Here is a 26288-nt window from a genome sequence, read left to right on the forward strand (position 1 = left end):
ATACAAGAGCAAACAGGTCATGTTAAACCTATACAAATCATTGGTTTGGTCACAGTCAGAATATTGTTGTGCCTTACTTGGCCATAGAGAGGAGGCAGAAGAGATTTATTAAGATGATACCAGGGATGAGGGATTTTAGTTCTGAGGAGAGGCTAGAGAAACTCGGGGCCCGAAATTGGCCTTACCGCCCACTGCTGCCGCTGAGTTTTTTCGGCAGTCTCCCCTCGATGACAGATTCCTCCAGGTCTGTAGCCGGCAGGAGGGGAGTACCACCGGGAACTGCCCGCTGGCGGCCAAGTCGCGTAAGTGTCCTCCTGCCCACTGAGCTGGCAGATTCGTCCGGGCGGGAGTTGGCGGCAGAAGGGGGAAAGACTGCTGCATGGAGGCAGGTCTAACCCCAACGGTAGAAGATCTGCAAAAAAAAAGGTTAGTGAGCATCTTTTAATTTTTTATTCCAGCGATTTATCTGTATGGGGTCCCCTGAAAGTGTTCCAGTGTTTAAAAATTTTTTTTTTTTTTTTAAAGATTTTTATTTTTAGGTCTTTCCCCCCCCCCCCCCCCAGGCCCGACTCGATCCTTGGCAGCACTTTGGCAAGGTTCGCATTTTCTGCCGCGATTGCGAGCTCCCGCCCGCTGCTGCCCAGATTGATGGCATAAGCTGTTATTTTGCCGCCGGGCGACACTACCATCTCTTTTAGAGGAATCTTCCTGGCAAAGTACTGCCTGGTCTCTCGGCGGTTCTTTAGGTGGGCCTTGGCTTTGACCAAGTTTGGGCCCGAGGACTCTCTTCATTGAAACAAGGCTGAAGAGATCCCATAGAAGTTATGAGAGGTTTTAATAAAGTAAATCAGGAAAAACTATTTCCACTGGTCAGGGTCATAAATTTAACCTTAATACCAGAGGACTAAAGATTGAAGGGAGTGGCTAGGAGAATTTTGATGTAGTGTTGTTAGAACTTGAAATACCCAATCAAACCAGTGGTGGTAGCAGAATCCGTAACTGCTTTTAAAAGGCGCAGCCGGTAAATTGGATAGTTTTGGATTGAAGTGCTGAGCTGAGAGCAGCATCCTCGCAAACATGATCTTTCTCCAGAGCTTCCAGATTTTGCTGCAATATAATTACATGTGCCAACCAAGCTCGTCTCTTTGATGGATGGGAGAAGGTCACGGTAAAAAAAAATTAGGATTTTACTCACCAGTACCATAAAAGGGCCTGCTAAAGTAGGAATGAGCAAGGACTGACAACAACAACAACTTGTATTTATATTGCGCCTTTAATGTAGTGAAACGTCCCAAGGCGCTTCACAGAAGTATTATGAGATAAAAAATTTGACACCAAACCGCATAAGTAGAAATTAGTGCAAGTGAACAAAAGCTTGGTCAAAGAGGTATGTTTTAAGGAGCGTCTTGACGGAGGATAGAGAGGCAGAGAGGTTTAGGCAGGGAGTTCCAGAGCTTGGGACCCAGGCAACAGAAGGCACGGCCACCAATGGTTGAGCGATTGTAATCATGGATGCTCAGGAGGGCAGAATTAGAGGAGCGCAGACATCTCAGGGGGTTGTGGGATGGAGGAGATTACAGAGATAGGGAGGGGAGGCCATGGAGGGATTTGAAAATAAGGATGAGAATTTTGAAATCGAGGCGTTGCTTGACCGGCAGCCAATGTAGGTCAGCGAGCACACAGGTGATGGGTGAGCGGGACTTGGTGCGAGTTAGGACATGGGCAGCCGAGTTTTGGATCATCTCTAGTTTACATAGGATAGATTGTGGGAGGCCAGCCAGGAATGCATTGGAATAGTCAAGCCTAGAGGTAACAGGTGCCTGATTCTATTGTGTGAACATTAGGAAGTTCAGGACAATTGTCACACCTTTCGAGTAGAATGGGAGTTGTTAACACAGCAATGTTACACCAGTCACACTGAATAAGTCAAATGCTGAAGCACCGCCTGATAAACTGCCAGTTATGCAGTCAAGAAACAAGAAAAGGGCTAAAGTGAATCATATGATATGGCACTAAGCTATATAATCACTACAAATGGGCACATTAAATGTTGTGAAAACAATTTATTGGATGGTTTATGACTCGAAATGTGAGCTAGCAAAAGCAGCTTTAAAAATATAAAAAGCATGATTTTAAGAATATAGAAATAGGAGCAGGAGTAGGCCATTCAGCCCCTCGAGTCTGCTCCGCCATTCAATAAGATCATGGCTGATTTACCTATCTCAACTCCACCTTCCTGCACTATCCCCATATCCCTTGATTCCCTTAATATTCAAAAATCTATTGACCTCTGGATTTTACTCCAGATCTCTAAGATTTTGCTCCAACAAAATTAAGTGTGCGTACCCTCTGATTGGGGGATACATGGGGACAATGCAAGGACATAGTAGGAAATAATAATGACTTCATTCAAAGGACCCATAAATCTACAGAAAAACATTGTACTTATGCTGGGAAAGTATGTTATAATGAATAAATTAGCAACTAATTTGCGTCCTTGCACATAACACCAGATACTGATTTGCTTCCAACATTTAAGACGACATTGAGAATAAAATGGAATGATATGATGATGGTCTGTCTGGCCAACCTAAAATGATTGTTATGGATTATGGTAGAATGTGAAATGGTTAAGCTGTCTCTTGGATGAGGAGCCATCCAGATGAATCCATTGGCACACTTTGGAATTCCTTAACAAAGCGCAACAGCAATGGTATGTAACAAGCTGCCCAGCCCTTTGGATATTACTGCAGAGCGGGTTGAGAAGCTCATGTGTGTCCAAAGCAGAAGATTTGATTCACTGCCTGCCCAAACCCAAGCCCTCAAACAAGGTAAATGGTTGTGTATATTCCGAGAAGAACTTATGTACAAATTGATGAAGAAATAACTGAACTGCGTTAAATACGTTTCCCTTTATTTTTGTACACTTATCTGAATGCTGTTGCTTATTTTGAATTAATTCACATTTCTTTCTAGATTGTTAAATCAGTAAAAAGAATTACAGTGTCGATTCATATTCGGCTGCTCAAACACACAACAGTAATTGCTTGTCTCATCAATATAATCCGTTTACATTTGTCAAGTTTTCAATACCATCGTTGATCATTATCAAATCAGTACAGGTTGGACTTCCCTCATCCAGGATTTCCTTATCCGGCACCACCCCTCGTCTGGCATGATTCTGGTGGCCCGGGGACGCATCCGCAGAACACGGCTGACCTCCACCCTGACAACACTCAGCCTGCTGTCGGCCGCGCCAACACTTTGCAGCCCGCCCGGGGCACCGACCGCCTCTCCTCCCCCCCACTCCCTGACCTTGGGCCGCCTCCCCTCACCTCCCCCCCCCCCCCCCCACCCCCCTCCCCATCTCCCTCGGGCTGATCTCCCTTTATCTGGCAAAATCCCTTATTCGGCACAAGCCAGGTCCCGAACATGCCGGATAAGGGAAGTTCAACCTGTATCGGAACATCGAATGCTAAAATGCAGACATTTCTCTTGCTCGTGATGTACTTCTCTGGTAAAGTGAGTCGGTGACATTGTGAGATGCATCTCGGTTTCTCCAGGATATAGTGTCCTGTCACGGTGGGGTGTTCTGGCATTCCGCAAAACCCCAAACCGTACTGCTCCCACGCAGAAACCAACATGCTGCATCGTATGTTGCGTGCATGCATACGCAATGGTGTTCATAGTTTTATGACCAGCTTAATCTGGCGGGCATTAAGCTTGACTTAGCTACCAGAGCATTGTCTATCGATTTGAGAGTTGACTTGTGTGGGTGAGTTACCTGCATCTTGATGTCGCTGCTTATAATGGATTCTAGGATATTGTGTGGCATCAGATGTTGGGCCTTATACTGCCTTGGGTAGATTTCAGTGCAATGCATTTGGCCTATCATCATCTAAAGAAAAATCTGATACACTGGTACACGTGTGACATTGCTCATGGTGTGTCAGAACATTCAATGTTACAGGACAAACTGTGATACAGTGCCACCTAGTGGCTGTGCATCATTGGGAGAAGTTTACATAGGGACATTACGACTAAATAGGTTGGCATTTCCAATGTTGATGGGGCTGAAATTGCATTCGGAGGCTTCCCGCGGGCAATTACCTCCGATCTGAAACATTTCTACCAAATTAAATGGTGGTCCCGGAGAAGCGTGGGATTCTGGTGGGGAGGCCTTCTCTTCCGCGCTGCGAAGCGCGCTCCCGTTCTCACGCAGAAGGTGCAGTCGTGTGTGACTGCTCAACCAATCAGGTACAGTATGCCACAGCTTTCTCATTAATAGCAATGGGAACTCCGTATCTACCAGTTCTCATTGCTATTAATGGGGGAAAAAAAACAAACACACTAATAAAAAAATAAAAAACGGACCTCACATAATTAAAATTAATTGAAATTAAAGTTAATAAATGCCTTAGAAAGACGATATTTTTCCGATTTTTTTTTTAAGTTTTGTAATTCGGTTAAAAATAGACCTACATTAGTAGGCAGAGTTTTTAAACAATAAAATGTGTTTTATTTAATTTAATTTAATTATATTTGTGTATGTTTTTAAACACTTATGCCAGTAACAGTAGGCTATGCACTTGCTTTTTCAGGCGCAAGAATTTTGAGGACATTTGCTGGGCAAGATATGGGTAAATCCCGCAATCTTGCCCGTGCAGATGTCCTTGCTCCAGAGATGCTTGACAGATTGGAAAAGCTGGTACTCAGCGCATGCGCATTGTGCACTGAAAACCGGCTTTTCCGATGTCTTCCCGGGTCCGTACGGACTCAGGGAGGCTGGAATTTCCTTGCCGATATATAAAGTGTGACCAGAGGAAATGAAGTTTGTGACAGGAAATGTGTGCATACAGACTGTTTTTAGTCTTGTATATAGATAATTAAAGGGGAAGGAAATGCTAACAAGTTGGTGAACAGGAGTTGGAGTTACAGACTTGCTTGATCATGGCTCCAATGGCGCCCGAGTTGGGATGCATTAGTATCGGTCCAGTATTGATGTTTATGCACTTGGGGTTAAATTTTAACATCCTGGCTTTGCTGCTTCTAGAGTGGCAACTCCTGTATAAATGATGCCTGTGAGCTGTCTGTATGCCACATCACAGCAACTGTGGGTGGAAGCAGAAGTCTGAAATGGTAGGAAAGGGAATACTGTGATCTCAATGGGAGGGATTGCTATGTGTTTTGGAATTGTTATGCACCCGCACAGCAGAGATTTGGTTGATGTGAACAAGGAAGTTTTGGTTTGTAAAATATATACTTTAAGGTAATACGATACACACTGCACGCAGTGGCGTGTTGTTTTACAACAATTGCACACCAGAAAGTGCTCCTTTTGTGGCTCATAACTGTTGTGGAGTATTACAAATATAACACTCACACGAAAGGTCTTTTATAGAGACAAGAGTTGTTTATTAAAACCTGATTAATCAAGGAAGATCCAGCCTCATCAGTACCGTTACTGAGTGCTCTCAACGCCGATCTCATGGGACAAGCTACACATGTTACATTCTTATACAGTTCACATACAATCAAAATGGTGGAACGATGCGGGGAAGTGTTCCATTGGTTATTTGCCATCAGTCCCGCTCCCACCTGCTACTAATACAGTGGTTCATACAGGTTGCAGGCAATATCATTGGTTACACAACAAACTGCATTAACTTGGCAACTGGAAAAGAAAATTAGAGAAAAGAAGTTAGAAATTCTCAGTGGCTACATTTCAGAAACTTCAAGAGTTCTTGGTGCCAAATCTTAAGTAAACCTGCACGTCTTCAGGTTCCACCATACTTAACTCTGTACATCAACAAACCGTTGCTTTGAATTTTACAGCAATAAGTTATTCGCGTGGACTAGCAGTGAAATCATTTTCTCAGTAGTTTTTGGTTGTTCAGGACTTTTAAGTCCGTTTTTTATGTAGTGTGCAAAAAGCTTAATCCTAGGAATGTGCTCGTGTGGAAGGTAAACAGCGACCGGACTGCTTGGGCTGAATGGCCTGTTTCCGTGTTTAACTTCTATGTATTTGCACATGAATGGACTAGCGGCCCTTCCTGGGATAGTCAGTAGGGATATGAATGGCTACATACGTAGTCAATGATGCCTGTGTCTTCAAGAAGTAAGGAATATGGTGACAGTGGAAAGAGTGTGTGGCAGACCAGACCCACCCTCCCTTACCCTCAATGACTATCTGCCCCACCTGTGACTGGGACTGTGGTTCTCGTATTGGACTGTTCAGCCACCTAAAGCAAGTCTTCCTCGATTCTGAAGGACTGTCAATGATGGACATATAGTTCCTTCAGAGAGAAGATATTTTAAAATTGGGCTGAGAAAGCATTGTATGTGCATGCTGATCAGTGTGTCTGGCCACAAACACTCTTGGAGAATTATGTTTGTTGAGGTCACCTTGACATCAAGAACAAGTCCAAATGAGAAACATAGAAACATAGAAAATAGGTGCAGGAGTAGGCCATTCGGCCCTTCTAGCCTGCACCGCCATTCAATGAGTTCATGGCTGAACATGCAACTTTAGTACCCCATTCCTGCTTTCTCACCATACCCCTTGATTTCCCTAGTAGTAAGGACTTCATCTAACTCCTTTTTGAATATATTTAGTGAATTGGCCTCAACAACTTTCTGTGGTAGAGAATTCCACAGGTTCACCACTCTCTGGGTGAAGAAGTTCCTCCTCATCTCGGTCCTAAATGGCTTCCCCCTTATCCTTAGACTGTGTCCCCTGGTTCTGGACTTCCCCAACATTGGGAACATTCTTCCTGCATCTAACCTGTCTAACCCTGTCAGAATTTTAAACGTTTCTATGAGGTCCCCTCTCATTCTTCTGAACTCCAGTGAATACAAGTCCAGTTGATCCAGTCTTTCTTGATAGGTCAGTCCCGCCATCCCGGGAATCAGTCTGGTGAACCTTCGCTGCACTCCCTCAATAGCAAGAATGTCCTTCCTCAGGTTAGGAAACCAAAACTGTACACAATACTCCAGGTGTGGCCTCACCAAGGCCCTGTACAATTGTAGCAACACCTCCCTGCCCCTGTACTCAAATCCCCTCGCTATGAAGGCCAACATGCCATTTGCTTTCTTAACCGCCTGCTGTACCTGCATGCCAACCTTCAATGACTGATGTACCATGACACCCAGGTCTCTTTGCACCTCCCCTTTTCCTAATCTGTCACCATTCAGATAATAGTCTGTCTCTCTGTTTTTACCACCAAAGTGGATAACCTCACATTTATCCACATTATACTTTATCTGCCATGCATTTGCCCACTCACCTAACCTATCCAAGTCACTCTGCAGCCTCATAGCATCCTCCTCGCAGCTCACACTGCCACCCAACTTAGTGTCATCCGCAAATTTGGAGATACTACATTTAATCTCCTCGTCTAAATCATTAATGTACAGTGTAAACAGCTGGGGCCCCAGCACAGAACCTTGCGGTACCCCACTAGTCACTGCCTGCCATTCTGAAAAGTCCCCATTTACTCCTACTCTTTGCTTCCTGTCTGACAACCAGTTCTCAATCCATGTCAGCACACTACCCCCAATCCCATGTGCTTTAACTTTGCACATTAGTCTCTTGTGTGGGACGAAAGTCCAAATATACCACATCAACTGGTTCTCCCTTGTCCACTCTACTGGAAACATCCTCAAAAAATTCCAGAAGATTTGTCAAGCATGATTTCCCTTTCACAAATCCATGCTGACTTGGACCTATCATATTACCTCTTTCCAAATGCGCTGCTATGACATCCTTAATAATGAATTCCATCATCTTACCCACTACCGATGTCAGGCTGACCGGTCTATAATTCACTGTTTTCTCTCTCCCTCCTTTTTTAAAAAGTGGGGTTACATTGGCTACCCTCCACTCGATAGGAACTGATCCAGAGTCAATGGAATGTTGGAAAATGACTGTCAATGCATCCACTATTTCCAAGGCCACCTCTTTAAGTACTCTGGGATGCAGTCCATCAGGCCCTGGGGATTTATCGGCCTTCAATCCCATCAATTTCCCCAACACAATTTCCCGACTAATAAGGATTTCCCTCAGTTCCTCCTCCTTACTAGACCCTCCGATCCCTTTTATATCCGGAAGGTTGTTTGTGTCCTCCTCAGTGAATACCGAACCAAAGTACTTGTTCAATTGGTCCGCCATTTCTTTGTTCCCCGTTATGACTTCCCCTGATTCTGACTGCAGGGGACCTACGTTTGTCTTTACTAACCTTTTTCTCTTTACATATCTATAGAAACTTTTGCAATCCGTCTTAATGTTCCCTGCAAGCTTCTTCTCGTACTCCATTTTCCCTGCCCTAATCAAACCCTTTGTCCTCCTCTGCTGAGTTCTAAATTTCTCCCAGTCCCCGGGTTCGCTGCTATTTCTGGCCAATTTGTATGCCACTTCCTTGGCTTTAATGCTATCCCTGATTTCCCTTGATAGCCATGGTTGAGCCACCTTCCCTTTTTTATTTTTACGCCAGACAGGAATGTACAATTGTTGTAGTTCATCCATGCGGTCTCTAAATGTCTGCCATTGCCCATCCACAGTCAACCCCTTAAGTATCATTCGCCAATCTATCCTAGCCAATTCACGCCTCATACCTTCAAAGTTACCCTTCTTTAAGTTCTGGACCATGGTCTCTGAATTAACTGTTTCATTCTCCATCCTAATGCAGAATTCCACCATATTATGGTCACTCTTCCCCAAGGGGCCTCGCACAACGAGATTGCTAATTAATCCTCTCTCATTACACAACACCCAGTCTAAGATGGCCTCCCCCCTAGTTGGTTCCTCGACATATTGGTCTAAAAAACCATCCCTTATGCACTCCAGGAAATCCTCCTCCACCGTATTGCTTCCAGTTTGGTTAACCCAATCTATGTGCATATTAAAGTCACCCATTATAACTGCTGCACCTTTATTACACGCACCCCTAATTTCATGTTTGATGCCCTCCCCAACATCACTACTACTGTTTGGAGGTCTGTACACAACTCCCACTAACGTTTTTTGCCCTTTGGTATTCTGCAGCTCTACCCATATAGATTCCACATCATCCAAGCTAATGTCCTTCCGAATTATTGCCTTAATTTGCTCCTTAACCAGCAATGCTACCCCACCTCCTTTTCCTTTTATTCTATCTTTCCTGAATGTTGAATATACAGTTGAATGGAAGCACATAAGTAATAGAAATAAGTGCCCATCATTGTAGTGTGGCAGTGAAGTCTGCCTAATTTTAAATTCATTGCGGTGCAGAAATGCTATCACAATCCTACAAGAGTAAATTGATGAAAATATGATGAATCATTTGATTAAAATAAGCTCTTGGCTTTACTAAGCAACGATTCATTGAGAATTGATGCAAATTCTGGGATTTAACAAAATGCAGAATATTTTTCTGTTCAAGAATCAACATTCCCATCTCTAAAAACAAAATTGGTCATTGATATGTAACAGTTTATTCGTTGGAACCAATCCTTGTGTTTTTATTCATTGCTTGAAGTAACAGCTTAGTTTGCATTGGTCACATGTTAGTATTGGAACAAATGTTAGTTGTATGACTGACTTTTGATCAAGATACTGAACGAAAGGAAGACTTGCACGTGTATAGCACCTTATCACATCTCTGGGAAAGGTCACAAAGTCTTTCACGACAATTAGTTTTGAAGAGCAGTCACTTGTTAAGTCAGCAAAGACCAACAGCCAGTTTGCACTCGGCAACTTCCCAAAAACAGCAGTGAGAGGAATGGGAAATGGCACCTTTCACTTGTTACACTGAGGGGGGTGAATGTTGACCAGGATCTCTGCGGAAGGTGGAATCTTTACTGTTGACCTGAAAAATAAACCGGGCCTTGGTTTCAAAATTGTAGGCATTTCTTTTTACATATCAATGACTAATTTTGTTTTTGGAGACGGGAATGTTGATTCTTGAACATTAAATACAGAATTTGGGTGTACACTTTGTTAAATTTACTCTAGTATACAGATAAATACTTTCATCATGTACAGTTCTTGCATATGCATTACTATTCTTCAATTTTCCAGTTTCAATAAATTGAAGCTACATAACCTCAGAATTTTAATCACATACATTGTGAGTACTCAGCAAAATATGTTTATCTGGAATCTGCCTTATCGTGGTTTTAAAAAAAACGCAAAACAAAACATTTTAGAGGTGATGTATTAAAACATTATTTTTGTGGCCGGATTATTTATTTGAGATATTGGCTGGAATTTTAATCTAGAGGCGGGTTAGGAGCGGTCGGGGGTTAGAAAGCGATTGGGGAAAGCCAAATTTAATGGCAGGGCATGATTAGCATTTAAAAGCTCTGTTTCCCGCCTGCAGCTAGCCAGATGGAGACGCTGGCTGGCTGTGGGTGGGTAGGCCTGTGGCACAGAGAGGAGAGATGAAAAGATCAGGGAGTTGTGTGTGGCGGGGGTGGGGGGGTGGTGGTCGGGAGCCGGAGAAACATGGGGGAGGGGGCATGGTCTGGACTTGGGAGCATTGGGAACTGGAGGAGCACCGGGGTGGGTGGTCGGGGATGGAGGAAGAGAGGCTGGGAAGGCGATTGGGCTGGAGAGGCGATTGGAGGTCTAGGAATGGGGTGGAGAGAGGTTGGCAGCCTTAGGGGTGGGGGGCGGTGGAAATCTAAGGCTTGGTGGGGTGGGGGAGATTGGAGGCCTCGTTGCGGGGTGGAGGGGTGTGCGGGGAGATCAGATTGGAGGCCTTGTTGGGCGGGGTTTCCGAGGTCTTGTTGGGGGGTGAATCGGAGACCTCGGATGGGAGGTGAGGCAGGGACGCTGGATCCAGGAGATAAATGAAAAGGCACTTACCGACTGGATCCAGTTGTCCTCGCCTTCCTTTAGCTGGTGGATTCCCTGAAGCCCAGGAAACCCGACCAGCCAGAGTTAAGTTTATAATGGGTGAATTACCAATATTTAAATTGATGTCTCTCCTCCTGGCAGTGGGTTAGCTATCCGCTCCCCTGTTCCGCCTCCGTTAAAAGGGGAAGTGGGCTGTTTAGAAGCTGGTTGGGTCAGGATTCAGATTTTTAACACTTTAACTTCCCATCTGACCCCAACCCACCGTTGGGGTTAAAATTCACCCCACTGTGTCTACACTTTTTAATGGCCACATTGATCTCCCAATGCAGATCCTTCTCCTGGGGTCATGGAGACATGTTTTATGAGTGAGTCTTCCCAACGCCGAGCTTTGCAAAATTAGATTGCAAATCAAGACTCTCTCGGTTTTTCTCCCATTAGATTGAATGGATGGGAAATCGTGCGCAAGCACTGAACGCCACACCTGAATTCCTGATATGTCATAGAATCATAGAAATTTACAGCATGGAAGAAGGCCAAAAGAACATAAGAAATAGGAGCAGGAGTAGGCCATTTGACCCCTCGAACCTGCTCCGCCATTCAATAAGATCATGGCTGATCTGACCTGGCCTCAATTCCACTTTCCCATCCGCTCCCCATAACCCATGACTCCCTTATCGTTCAAACATCTGTCTATCTCCACCTTAAATATATTCAATGATCCAGCCTCTACAGCTCTCTGGGGTAGAGATGTCCAAAGATTCACAACCCTCCGAGAGAAGAAATTCCTCCTCATTTCTGTCTTAAATGGGCGACCCCTTATTCTGAAACGATGCCCCCTAGTTCTAGATTCTCTCATGAGGGGAAGCATAAGAACATAAGAATTAGGAACAGGAGTAGGCCATCTAGCCCCTCGAGCCTGCTCCGCCATTCAATAAGATCATGGCTGATCTGGTCGTGGACTCAGCTCCACTTACCCGCCCTCTCCCCGTAACCCTTAATTCCCTTATTGCTTAAAAATCTATCTATCTTTGACTTGAAAACATTCAATGAGCTAGCCTCAACTGCTTCCTTGGGCAGAGAATTCCACAGATTCACAACTCTCTGGGAGAAGAAATTCTTTCTCAACTCGGTTTTAAATTGGCTCCTTCGTATTTTGAGGCTGTGCCCCCTAGTTCTAGTCTCCCCCACCAATGGAAACAACCTCTCTGTCTCTATCTTGTCTATCCCTTTCATGATTTTAAATGTTTCTATAAGATCACCCCTCATCCTTCTGAACTCCAAGGAGTAAAGACCCAGTCTACTCAATCTATCATCATAAGGTAACCCCCTCATTTCTCGAATCAGCCTAGTGAATCGTCTCTGTACCCCTTCCAAAGCTAGTATATCCTTCCTTAAGTAAGGTGACCAAAACTGCACGCAGTACTCCAGGTGCGGCCTTACCAATACCCTATACAGTTGAGGCAACACCTCCCTGCTTTTGTACTCCATCCCTTTCGCAGTGAAGGCCAACATTCCATTTGCCTTCCTGATTACCTGCTGCACCTGCAAACTAACCTTTTGGGATGTCCCTCTGCACCACAGCATGTTGTAATTTCTCCCCATTCAAATAATATTCCCTTTTACTGTTTTTTTTCCCAAGGTGGATGACCTCACACTTTCCGACATTGTATTCCATCTGCCAAACCTTAGCCCATTCGCTTAACCTATCCAAATCTCCTTGCAGCCTCTCTCAGTCCTCTACACAACCCGCTTTCCCACTAATCTTAGTGTCATCTGCAAATTTTGTTGCACTACACTCTGTCCCCTCCTCTAGGTCATCTATGTATATTGTAAACAGTTGTGGTCCCAGCACTGATCCCTGTGGCACACCACTAACCACTGATTTCCAACCCGAAAAGGACCCATTTATCCCGACTCTCTGCTTTCTGTTCGCCAGCCAATTCTCTATCCATGCTAATACATTTCCTCTGATTCCGCGTACCTTTATCTTCTGCAGTAACCTTTTGTGTGGCACCTTATCAAATGCCTTTTGGAAATCTAAATACACCACATCCATCGGTACACCTCTATCCACCATGCTCGTTATATCCTCAAAGAATTCCAGTAAGTTAGTTAAACATGATTTCCCTTTCATGAATCCATGCTGCGTCTGCTTGATTGCACTATTCCTATCCAGATGTCCCGCTATTTCTTCCATAATGATAGTTTCAAGCATTTTCCCCACTACAGATGTTAAACTAACCAGCCTATAGTTACCTGCCTTTTGCCTGTCCCTTTTTTTAAACAGAGGCGTTACATTAGCTGCTCTCCAATCCGCTGGTACCTCCTCAGAGTCCAGAGAATTTTGGTAGATTATAACAAATGCATCTGCTATAACTTCCGCCATCTCTTTTAATACCCTGGGATGCATTTCATCAGGACCAGGGGACTTGTCTACCTTCAGTCCCATTAGCCTGTCCAGCACTACCTCCCTAGTGATAGTGATCATCTCAAGGTCCTCCCTTCCCACATTCCTATGACCAGCAATTTTTGGCATGGTTTTTGTGTCTTCCACTGTGAAGACGGAAGCAAAATAATTGTTTAAGGTCTCAGCCATTTCCACATTTCCCATTATTAAATCCCCCTTTTCATCTTCTAAGGGACCAACATTTACTTTAGTCACTCTTTTCCGTTTTATATATCTGTAAAAGCTTTTACGATCTGTTTTTATGTTTTGCGCAAGTTTACCTTCGTAATCTATCTTCCCTTTCTTTATTGCTTTTTTAGTCATTCTTTGCTGTTGCTTAAAATCTTCCCAATCCTCTAGTTTCCCACTAACCTTGGCCACATTATACGCATTGGTCTTTGATTTGATACTTTCCTTTATTTCCTTGGTTATCCACGGCTGGTTATCTCTTCTCTTGCCGCCCTTCTTTTTCACTGGAATATATTTTTGTTGCGCATTATGAAAGAGCTCCTTAAAAGTCCTCCACTGTTCCTCAGTTGTGCCACCCTTTAGTCCTTGTTTCCAGTCTACTTTAGCCAACTCTGCCCTCATCCCACTGTAGTCCCCTTTGTTTAAGCATAGTACGCTCGTTTCTGACACAACTTCCTCACCCTCAATCTGTATTACAAATTCAACCATATTGTGATCACTCATTCCGAGAGGATCTTTTACGAGGAGATCGTTTAATTTTCCTGTCTCGTTACACAGGACCAGATCCAAAATGGCTTGCTCCCTTGTAGGCTCTGTTACATACTGTTCTAAGAAACAATCCCGTATGCATTCTATGAATTCCTCCTCCAGGCTACCCCCTGCGATTTGATTTGACCAATCGATATGTAGGTTAAAATCCCCCATAACTACTGCCGTTCCTTTTTCACATGCCTCCATTATTCCCTTGATTATTGCCCGCCCCACCATGAAGTTATTATTTGGGGGCCTATAAACTACGCCGACCAGTGACTTTTTCCCCTTACTATCTCTAATCTCCACCCACAATGATTCAACATTTTGTTCATTGGAGCCAATATCATCCTTCACAACTGCCCTGATATCATCCCTTATTAACAGAGCTACCCCACCTCCCTTCCCTTCCTGCCTATCTTTCCGAATCGTCAGATACCCCTGTACGTTTAATTCCCAGTCCTGACCACCTTGCAACCATGTCTCTGTAATGGCCACCAAATCATACCCATTTGTAATGATTTGTGCCGTCAACTCATTTACTTTATTTCTAATGCTGCGTGCATTTAGGTAGAGTGTTTTCATCCTAGTTTTTAAACCATGATTTTTAGTTTTTACCCCTCCTGCAGCCCTTTTATATTCAGTGGCCCTTTTTGTTTCTTGCCTTTGGTTTCTCTGCCCTCCACTTTTACTCATCTCTTTTCTGTCTTTTGTTTTTGTCTCCTTTTTGTTTCCCTCTGTCTCCCTGTATTGGTTCCCATCCCCCTGCCATATTAGTTTAACTCCTCACCAACAGCACTAGCAAACACTCCCCCTAGGACATTGGTTCCGTTCCTGCCCAAGTGCAGACCGTCCGGTTTGTACTGGTTCCACCTCCCCCAGAACTTGTTCCAATGCCCCACGAATTTGAATCCCTCCCTGCTGCACCACTGCTCAAGCCACGTATTCATCTGTGCTATCCTGCGATTCCTACTCTGACTAGCACGTGGCACTGGTAGCAATCCCGAGATTACTACTTTTGAGGTCCTACATTTTAATTTAACTCCTAGCTCCTTAAATTAGTCTCGTAGGTCCTTATCCCTTTTTTTACCTATGTCGTTGGTACCAATGTGCACCACGACAACTGGCTGTTCTCCCTCCCTTTTCAGAATGTCCTGCACCCGCTCGGAGACATCCTTGACCCTTGCACCAGGGAGGCAACATACCATCCTGGAGTCTCGATTGCGGCTGCAGAAACGCCTATCTATTCCCCTTATGATTGAATCCCCTATCACTATCGCTCTCCCGCTCTTTTTTATGCCCTCCTGTACAACAGAGCCAGCCACGGTGCCATGAACTTGGCTGCTGTTGCTCTCCCCTAATGAGTCATCTCCCTCAACAGCACTCAAAACAGTGTATCTGTTTTGCAGGGGGATGACCAGATGGGACCCCTGCACTACTTTCTTTGCACTACTCTTCCTGCTGGTCTTCCATTCCCTAGCTGGCTGTGGATCCTTCTCATGCGGTAAGACCAACTCACTACACGTGCCATTTATGTCATTCTCAGCATCGTGGATGCTCCAGAGTGAATCCACCCTCAGCTCCAATTCCGCAACGCGGTCCATCAGGAGATGGAAGCGGATATACTTCTTACACATGTAGTCGTAAGAGACACCGGAAGCGTCCCTGAGTTCCCACATGGCACAGGAGGAGCATATCACGTGACCGATCTCTCCTGCCATGCCTTAACCCTTAGATACCCTTAAATTGGTAATAACAATGTTACAGTTTACTTACTGATATCAAAATAAAAAGAAAAGTTACTCACCAATCACCATCTTCTCTGCATCTACCCTGTCAAGACCCCTCAGAATCTTATACGTTTCAATAAGATCACCTCTCATTCTTCTAAACTCCAATGAGTATCGGCCCAACCTGCTCAACCTTTCTTCATATGGCAACCCCTTCATCTCTGGAATCAACCTAGTGAACCTTCTCTGAACTGCCTCCAATGCAAGTATATCCTTCCTCAAATAAGGAGACCTAAACTGTACGCAGTACTCCAGGTGTGGTCTCACCAATACCCTGTACAGTTGGTTCCATTATTCCATTCCGGCAAATCGTGTCTGTGTCGGCCGACAAAGAGCTAATCCCACTTTCCAGCTCTTGGTCTGTAGCCTTGTAGATTATGGCACTTCAAATGTGCCTCCAAGTCCTTTTTAAATGTAGTGACGGTTTCTGCCTCTTTCATCCTTTTAGGGAGTGAGTTCCAGACCCTCACCACCCTCTAGGTGAAAACATTTACCCTCAAATCCCCTCTAAACCTCCAACCAATTACTTTAAATCTATTGCCCCCGATTGTTGACCCCTCTGCTAAAGGAAATAGGTCCTTCCTATCCACTCTACAACATTACAACAGTGACGACACTCCAAAAGTACTTCATTGGCTGTAAAGCACTTTGAGATGTCCGGTGATCTTAAAGGCGGTATATAAATCCAAGTCTTTCCATCTTTCTTTATCTTTATTATAATTTTGTATACCTCAATCAGATCTCCCCTCAACCTACTCTATTCCAAAGAAAACAAACCCAGCCTGTCCAATCTTTCCTCCAGTCCAGGCAACATCCTGGTAAATCTCCTCTGTACCCTCTCTAGTGCAATCACAATCCGTGGCTCAGTGGTAGCACACCCACCTCTGAGTCAGAAAGTGGGGGGTTCAATACCCACTCCAGAGACTTGAGCACATAGTCTAGGCTGACACTCCAGTGCAGTACTGAGGGAGACCTGCACTGTCAGAGGTGCCGTCTTTCGGGTGAGATGTTAAATCGAGGCCCCTCCTATCCTCTCCGGTGTAAAAGATGCCACGGCACTATTCAAAGAAGTGCAGGCAGTGTCCTCGCCAATATTTATTCCTTAATCAACATCACTAAAGTAGATTATTTGGTCATTTATTTCATTGCTGGGACCTTGCTGTGCGCAAATTTGTTGCCGCGTTTCCTACATTACAACAGTGCCTCCACCTCAAAAGTATATCATTGGCTGTAGAACGCTTTGGGATGTCCTGACGTTGTGAAAGGTGCTATATAAATGCAAGTTCTTTTTATGCTGTGCAAAACTGTCTGATGGGAGGACGTACAATTATAATTTACCCTGTACCCTCTGACACAGACATAAGGGATCGTTTTCTGGTAGGGGAGTCTTGCTTGGTGGAAGAGCAGGGTGGAATTTTCAGCGAGCACTGTGCATGATTTTCCATCCATTTTAAATCAATGGTCCAAGAATCATGCATAGGACGCACACAGGTGTGTAATGTGGGGCCCCCTAGCAGCGGCACTAAGATGAAAAGTTCTCTCTCCATTCTCCAGACTGCCAGTTGCATGAAGTGCAGTTGAATGCTCTCCCTGGTTTATACAAGTGAAGTTCAGTTACCATTCTTTGAATACAGCAAATACTGGGGTACTCTTAACAGGCAGACTCATTTCCCCAGTGGTACCACTCATTGCTGCGTGGGCTGTTCTGAGAGGCTCATAGTAAACAAAGGGTCATTTTCTTTGTTTCTTTTTGTTTCTTTTTTTTTCTTTCTCTCTTTCTCCCTTTCTCTTTCTCCCTTTCTCTTTTTCTTCTCTCTCGCTCTCTCTTCCTCTCTCACCCTCTCTTCCTCTCTCACCCTCTCTTCCTTTCTCACCCTCTCTCCATCTCACAATCTCACTATCTCTTCCTCTCTCACTCTCACTCTCTTTTTCTCTCTCATTCTTTCTCTCACTCTCTCATTCTCTCTCTCTCTCATTCTCTCACTCTCTCTCTCACTCTCACTCACTCTCTCCAGCTATATTGGCCCAGAGACTGGTGTTTGAGCATCATGAAAGGGTTAACTTGACAGTTCCTGGTGTTTTTAAGCATCCACCGATTTCAGGAGCGGTGGCACACCTCGTGCTGTGGCACCCATGCAGTGGGCCATCCGTGGAGTGGCAGGGACAGTCTGCAAGGCCAGCATCTGGTAACAGTGCCAGGCAGCCATTTAATCCCCTTCAGTCGTGCAGCAGTACTGTGAGCTTTGCAGTTTTGCTGTGCAAAGGACATGCAGAATTGGGGACATGCAGAATTGGGGACATGCAGAATTGGGGATGAGACACTGGCAACACTTCAAGCAGTGAGGGAGAGGTGGGCTGATCCCCTGGCCTCCAACAAACTGCTGGTGCTGCAGGCATGGGAGAAAATAAGCAAAGGGCAAATGTTTCCCAAACATATAGGAATGGAAAGGATGTAAGGAAGATGATGTCAGACCTAAAGAAATATATTCCGGTATGGTAAAGGTACGAGGACTTTTCTCATGTAGACTTATATTAAAGGCTGACCTGGCAAACTTTTAATCCTTTTGTGCTGAACGAGGCGAGCTGGTACACGAAGATTAGCCAGTAGTTTATTGGCAAGTGCGAACCAGGGAAATGAATACTTAGCATGAATCAGGATACTTCTGTACAGGGGAAGTTACAAAGAGGGAGTGAACATGCTACGGTCATAAGAAGGTGTCAGCGACAACGCCTATACTTCACCCTTTGGGAAGCTATTGACGCGTCACCGAGGGAAACTGAGCAGGGGTGGTGACAGCTGGCCAAGTGCTTTGCATACTGCTGAGGGCAAAGGAAGCAACAAGTGCAGGAGGATTGAGCAAGTTGGAAGCCAGCCGTGCGTTAGCATGGGAAACGTCAATGTGGGGAATAAACAAAGTTTGAAATAATGCACATGCAGCTGAGTCCCAGGAACGCAGCTTCCAGGAACAGGCATTCTGAGCAGCTTAATCAAGGAGGCTTCCCTGTAAGTAAGTTAATATATAAACAAACAATTGGTATGTGAAATTGAAATTTATTTTTAAACTCTGTTGCCTCACTGGGCACAAGTTGTAAAAAATACTAAATTCCGCCACCCCCCCCCACCCCCATTTTGACACTGTTTCCGAAGCGAAGCTTTGGTCTTAGTAATTAATTGGCTGCCACGTTTCCTACTTCTTCTTCGGCAGTCCCTCGGAGTCGAGGATGACTTGCTTCCACACTAATATGAGTTCTAAAGTGACTGATGAGACCAATGCGGGACCTACAGTCTCTGTCACAGGTGGGGCAGACAGTGGTTGAAGGGACGGATGGGTGGGGTGCTTGGGGAGACTCGAAGTGTTTGGTGCCTTCTTGGATGCTTCTCCTCCACTTTGAGCGCTCTTGGGCCAGAGATTCCCAGGTGTCGATGGGAATGTTGCACTCTTTCAAGGAGGCTTTGAGGGTGTCCTTAAAGCTTTTCCTGTGCCCACCTGAGGCTCGCTTGCCGTGTCGGAGCTCGGAGTAGAGCGCTTGTTTTGGGAGTCTAGTATCAGGCATGTGGACAATGTGGTCGAGCGTAGACTGTAGATCCCGCATCGGTCTCATCAGTCATCTTAGAACTCATTTTAGTGTGGAAGCAAGTCATCCTCGACTCCGGGGGACTGCCTAAGAAAGAAGAAACCACACAGGGATTTGGAAGGGGTTATGCCCCCTCACCCACCTTGTTTCAAATCCTGCAATTGCCTGTAGTTCCTCTCCAACTATAGGTGGTTACTCCTCAATTTATGGGACTAACTATAGACCAACCCGGAAGGGAATAGGGGGGAAGCGTCATCGGAAGTTTTGCACATTTAAAAAGACTTGCATTTTTTTGCAGTTTCACCACCACTGGACGTCTCAAAGTGCTTTACTTTTGAAGTGTAGTCGCTGTTGTAATGTGGGAAACGCGGCAGCCAACTTGCGCACAGCAAGCTCCCACAAACAGCAATGTGATAATGACCAGATAATCTGATTTTGTTATGTTGATTGAGGGATAAATATTGGCCAGGACACTGGGGATAACTCCTGTGCACAGCGGCGAAAGTACGTTGCTGTGTCAAGACATTGGTGTCGGCAGGGGCGCTACCTTCAAAGGAAGCTGCGGCAGAGGCCCTGGGCTGCAGTCCTGCTCAAAATTGGGCGGGTTAGCACTGCAGAATGCGGGTAAATTCAGGCGGAGGAGTCTCATTGCTTGGACTGCATTTCCCTCCGACCGCCCCCACTGGGACTGCCACTGACCGCTCCATCATCACAGGGACGGGAGCTCCCCCCCCCCCCCCCCCGGCCCCAAAGGTGTCGCTAAGTTTTGTGAATGCTGACTCACCAGAAGTATCTCACTCACAGTGCGTCACGAGACAAGTCAGGGTGATCAGTAGCCGCCATGACCTGATTGGCTGTAGCTGCCGCAGTGCCATGAGCCATACCTGCAGGCCCCTGGCACACCTACCCTTCAGTGATCATTGGGAACTGTCTTCTCAAAGGTGGGTGGGGAGGTTTGACCCATCCACCTCCACGGAGGTGTGTGGGGGACCTGACCCATCCACCTCCATGGCACGAACCTGGTATTGCAGTACTTCCAGGAACGGTGCAGTGGCTCTAGGCCTTTTGGCTAAGAGCATTGGCGCAGAGTGATCCTTGGCATGTGCAAGGTGACATCTGGCGTTTGTGATTTGACAAAGAATTGGAACGATTGGCTACGAATTTAAAAAAAAAATGTCTTGGTCAGCAAATAGTGCTGTGCTGTGTGCAGCAAGGATGCCTGCAGCCATGCCAGCTGTGGCCTAGAACATGTCTTGTAGGCCTGTTGCAGTGCTGACCGATGAGGATGATGCAATGGAGTGGCATAAAGAGAAGCCCTTCTTGCAACTAAGCAGCACCACCTCCACTCCGGCAGACATCTAAAAGGGAGTCGGGTACTGGGCTGCTCTGTTACCTGCCTATGCACTCATGCCTGTGCCATGGGTCTCCTTTCTGTTCATTTTCACCTGTCCCTGAATCCCCTTCTCCTTAAAGAAACAACTTGCATTTATATAGCACCTTTCATAGCCTCAGGATGTTCCAAAGTGTTTCACAGTACTTTTGAAGTGTGGTCATGGTTAGGAATTAGAAAACGCAGCAACCAATTTTAGCACAGCAAGTTCCCACAGACACCGTTGAGGTAATGACCAGATAATCTGTGTTAATGATGTTGGTTGAGAGATAAATATTGGGCAGGACACCAGTGAGAACTCCCATTTGAAAGACGGCACATCCGACAGTGCAGCACTCCCTCAGTATCGCACTGGAGTGTCAGCCTGGATTATTTGTTCAAGTCTCTGGAGCAGGACTTGAACCCACAAGCTTCTGACTCAAGAGGTGAGAGTGCTAGCCACTCATCATCATAGGCAGTCCCTCAGAATTGAGGAAACTTACTTCCACTCCCAAAATGAGCTCTTTGATGGCTGAACAGTCCAATATGAGAGCCACAGACCCTGTTACAGGTGGGATAGACATTCGTCGAGGGAAGGGATGGGTGGGGCTGGTTTGCTGCACGCTCCTTCCGCTGCCTGCGCTTGACCTCTTCACGCTCTTTGTGTTGAAACTCGAAGAGCTCAACGCCTTCCCAGATGCATTTTCTCGACCTCGGGTGATCTTCGGCCAAGGTCTCCCAGGTGTCAGTGGTGATGTCGCACTGAGCTATGGCTGACACCTTTAGGCTTGCAAAGGCTGCTAATGGGTTGAAATGCTTTCAGAATTGTGGTTCCCCCGATTGTAGCACACTCCTTTAACTGTCTTTATCCTTTTGTTTTTCACTTGTACAATTTTGCACTCCTAATGTGTTATGCTAATGAGCTAACCTAAGAAAATTGGATGCAACAGCCCATTTCTGTTTGTCTTCCTGAAACCCAGCAATAGCTCGTGTCACTAATGCCAAAAGAAGAACATCTAGAAGCTAAAACAGCACACACAAAAATGGATCCCACTCCTTTAATGATGCTTGTACACAGTGAATACATGACTAGAGCAGAGAAATGTGCATAACTGCTGCCATCTGTTGGCAAAACATCAAAGCGCATGAAATGAATTGTTTATAAATTTAATACTCAAACTCTGTGAAAATCCTGTACCTGTTGGTGAATAGGGCAATCCTGGTGGAGACTTTATTGAATAATCAAAACATTAAATCCAAATGAGACAAAAGTGGCTTACTCCTTGTAAATGTATATCTGTACAAACCAAAGCTAGTAGGTTCGAATCAGCAATCTGGTTCACCAGCGAGTTCAGATCCTGAATAGAGTTGGGCTTTTTAGGAACAGGAATAGGCCATTCAGCCCCTCAAGCATGTTCTGCTATTCAATTAGATCGTGGATGATCTGCATCTTAGCTCTGTGATATCTTTACGATATCGCAAACACACCCATACATAAGATGGCTCTACAAGAACTTGTCATGTGACCTTTTATTGTATTTACATTAGTAGTTGCATTACCACAGTAGTCCACTAGATGGAACTCTATTCCAAACTCCATCTACCCGCCTTGGTTCTGTAACCCTTAATTCCCTTGCCTAACAAAAATCTATCAATCTCAGTTTTGAGGTTTTCAGTTCTTTGGGGGAGAGAGTTCCAGATTTTCACTACCCTTTGTGTGAAAGTGTGTTTCTTGACATCATCCCTGATCTCTTTTTTAGGTTATGCCCCCTTGTTCTGGACCCCACCAGACATAATAATTTCTCTCTATCTAAATCAAATCCATTAATCATCTTGAACACCTCAATTAAATCACTCCTTACTCTTCTATATTCAAGAGAATACTAGCCTTGTCTGTGCAACATAGAAACATAGAAAATAGGAGCAGTAGTCGGCCATTCGGCCCTTCGAGCCTGCACCGCCATTCAATATGATCATGGCTGATTCTCTATCTCAACACCATATTCCCGCTTTTTCCCCGTACCCCTTGATGATTTTTGTTTCTAGAAATCTATCGATATCCCTCTTAAATATATTCAGTGACTTGGCCTCCACAGCCTTCTGTGGTAGAGAATTCCACAGGTTCACCACCCTCTGAGTGAAGAAATTTCTCCTCATCTCGGTCCTAAATTTCCTACCCCATACCCTGAGACTGTGGCCCCTTGTTATAAACTTCCTAGCCAAGGGAAACATCCTCCCCGCATCCAGTTATCCAACCCAGTCAGAATTTTATACGTTTCAATGGGATCCCCTCTCATTCTTCTAAATTCTAGTGAATACAGGCCTAGTCGACCCAATCTCTCCTCATACCACAGTCCTGCCATTCCAGGAATCAGTCTGGTGAAGCTTCGCTGCACTTCCTCTATGGCAAGTATATCCTTCCTTAGGTAAGGAGACCAAAACTGCACACAATAATCCAGGTGCGCTCTCACCGAGGCCTTATATAACTGTAGTAAGACATCCTTGCTCCTGTACTCAAATCCTCTTGCAATGAAGGCCAGCATACCATTTGTCTTTCTAACATGTCCTCATAATTCAATCTTTTTAGCCTCAGTATTATTCTGGTGAATCTACGCTGGTCCCCCTCGTGGCTTAGTGGTTAGTAATCTTGCCTCTGAGTCAGAAGGTTGTGGGTTCACGTCCCATTCCAGAGACTAGAGCACAAAAACCTAGACTTGCCACTCCAGTGCAGTATTGAGGGAGTGTTGCACTGTCAGAGGTGCCATCTTCGGATGAGACGTTAAACCGAGGTCTTGTCTGGCATGTCAGGTGAATGTAAAAGGTCCCATGGCATTATTTCAAAGAAGAGCAGGGGAGTTATCCCCGCTGTCCTGGCCAATATTTATCTCTCAATCAACACAACAAAAGCAGATTATCTGGTTATCATCACATTGCTGTTTGTGGGAGCTTGCTGTGCGTAATTGGTTGCCGCGTTTTTACATTACAATAGTGACTGCACTTCACAGGTACTTCATTGGCTGTAAAGTGCTTTGGGAAGTCCTGAGGTCATGAAATACGCTATATAAAAAGCAAGTCTCTCTTTCTTTCTTCCAAGGCCAATATATCCTTGCTAAGGTGCGATGCCTGGAACACTGAACACAGTACTCTAAATGGGGTCTAAGGAGACCTTTATATAACTGTAACATAACTTTGACCCTTGGGTATTCCACCCCCCTTCAGATAAAGGCCAACATTCCATTAGCCTTTTAAATTATTTTTTGCACCTGTCCACTAGGTTTTAGTGATTTATGTACTTGGACCCTTAAATCTCTCTGCTACTTCACATTCCGAGCTTTTCGCTATTTGGAAAATACTCGGATCTATCTTTCTTAGGTCCACAGTTGATGATTTCACATTTTCCCACATTGAATTCCATCTTCCCCACTCCCCCAATCCATCAATGTCCCTTTGCAACCTTCTGCTCCCATTGCACTAATTACTGTGCCACCTAACTTGGCTATATGGCTTTATATTCTTTCATCCAAGTCTTTTATAAAATATAGTGAACAGCTGAGGCCCCAGTACAGATCCCTGGGAGACACAACTAGTAATAGCCTGCCAATTGGAGTACGTACCAATTATCCATACTCTCTGTGGTAAAAATTCACCTCCGCCGGAAGCGGGTCGCACCTACTGTTTTTCCTGTATTTTCACCGCCGCACTGAGGTGGCCTCTTGCACAAAATTCAGCTCTATGGACTGGAATTTGGCCAGCATTTCTGCCAGGTTTTTTGGTGGTATTCTTGATGAAATACCAGCTTGAGCCTGGAGCAGTTGGAGGGAGTTTTAAACATAAATGTCTCTCTGACAACGGAGGCAGCTCGAGCCTAGAGCAACTGGAGGGAGTTTTAAACATGTGTCTCCCTGACAAAGGAGGCAGCTTGAACCTGGAGCTGCTGGAGGGAGTTTTAAACATCAGCGTCTCCCTGCCAACAAAGGAAACTCAAGCCTGATGCTATTACAGGTCCTATGAAGAGGACAAAGTGAGAAATAAAAAGTAATTACATTATGACATCATCATCATAGCTGGTCCCTCGTATTGAGGATGACTTGCTTCCACGCCAAAAAGGGATGAGTTCACAGGTGTTTCAATGAAGGACCTAATATTCCAGGTCCCGAACTCCATGTTGAAGGGTAGAAGATGTCTTTGCGTGGCTTGACAGAGCTAGGTCTTGGTCCAGTGGTAAGGATTAACCAAAACGGCTGGAGAACAGCTCTGCTGCATGGACCTAGTGCGCACACATATCGCAGTGTGGGCTGGCCCGTGCTACCCCTGGGTCCTCGCCTCTCCTGGGCCCCGAACTCACGCCTCTCCTGGGCCCCGATCACGTCGCTCCATGATGAGTTTAAAAAATATTTGAAATTCTTTTGCAGCGATTCATTGGAAAAAGGCCCTGTAAATGTTTTCCGATTTTTTAATTTTTTGAAAAATATTTTTTGTGTTTTCTCCCCTCCTAGGCTCAACCCGCAGCCTCGGTCTAAATTTGACTAAAATGTGACTGAATTTGACCAGCATCGCGTTTTCCACCGAGAATCCATGTGGAACATCGATTTTTCCCGCTGGCGGATTTTAAAATATTTGTTGATTAATTTTCCGTGAATCTCAATTAAATAAACATAGCGGTTTTTTTGGTGGTAATCCGGTGGTGCCGGTTTTTCACCAAATTCCGGCCCTTTGTTTTTTTTTTCGAGTGGAGCAGAAGTCGGTCATAATGGTGGTGGAAGTGGGTCAGAGAGTAGAAGATCAGTCATAAGAGGGGCGGAAGTGGGGACGGGCTGAGTATTTGCCGCTGTCAGTCATCAGTTTAAAGGGGAGGGCCGCTGTGAGCTCTGCGATTATTTTAGTTAGGTCCACTGGGCCACCAGGGAGGGCTTCGGCCGGACCAGCAGTCTGGCATCCAAGAGGGGGTGCCAGGCTATCTGTTGGCGGCCTGGCTGAACCTGGGGGCATATTTGTCGGGCCGACCTGGCAGTTGGCCGACAAAAGAACTAACATGGCGGCTGCGGCAGTGCGCCCTCCCCTTTAATGGAAGCCACACCACCATTTTGTACACACTGCAAACACAGTGCACCGACAGAATGAACTGTCGGGGGCACCATGCGGCAGCCGCAAGGTTTTTTTACGTGAATTCTGCTGGCGGGGAGGCAGTTTGGTGGTACGCGCTTTGATGACGCACTTAGGAGGGTTTGGCAGCAGCGAGGTGAAAGTGGGACCGCTGGAAAAACCATCGAGGAGAAATTTCACGAGCGGCGGCCATTCAACAGAAAATCGGCGGCCATTCGACACCGCTGCTTCTGAATTTCGGCCCCTCCGACTCCTAACCTACTCCCTACCCACGTCAATAGGTTGTCTCCAACTCCATGCACTCTCATTTTTGTTAGCAGTCTCTTTTGAGATACTTTATCGAATGCCTTCTGGAAGTCGATATAAATAAAACTTAGGTGCTCCCTTATCTACCATGTTAGTTACCTCCTCAAAAAATTTACGAGGTTCCATGACTTACCCTTTACA

At 45.3% G+C, this 26288-nt stretch overlaps 1 protein-coding gene across 3 annotated transcripts in view; it reads left to right on the plus strand.

Moving 5' to 3' along the window:
* efl1 (elongation factor like GTPase 1) overlaps positions 1-26288 on the plus strand; it is a 372345-nt gene that overhangs the window by 106220 nt on the left and 239837 nt on the right. For all 3 annotated transcript variants that reach the window (XM_070858673.1, XM_070858675.1, XM_070858674.1), the window contains exon 11: positions 2709-2831. In XM_070858673.1, the coding sequence (XP_070714774.1) occupies positions 2709-2831 (123 nt within the window). The remainder of the gene's footprint in view (positions 1-2708; positions 2832-26288) is intronic.

This window comes from Pristiophorus japonicus, chromosome 17 (genome assembly GCF_044704955.1).
Source record: "Pristiophorus japonicus isolate sPriJap1 chromosome 17, sPriJap1.hap1, whole genome shotgun sequence".
Taxonomy (NCBI): Eukaryota; Metazoa; Chordata; class Chondrichthyes; family Pristiophoridae; genus Pristiophorus; species Pristiophorus japonicus.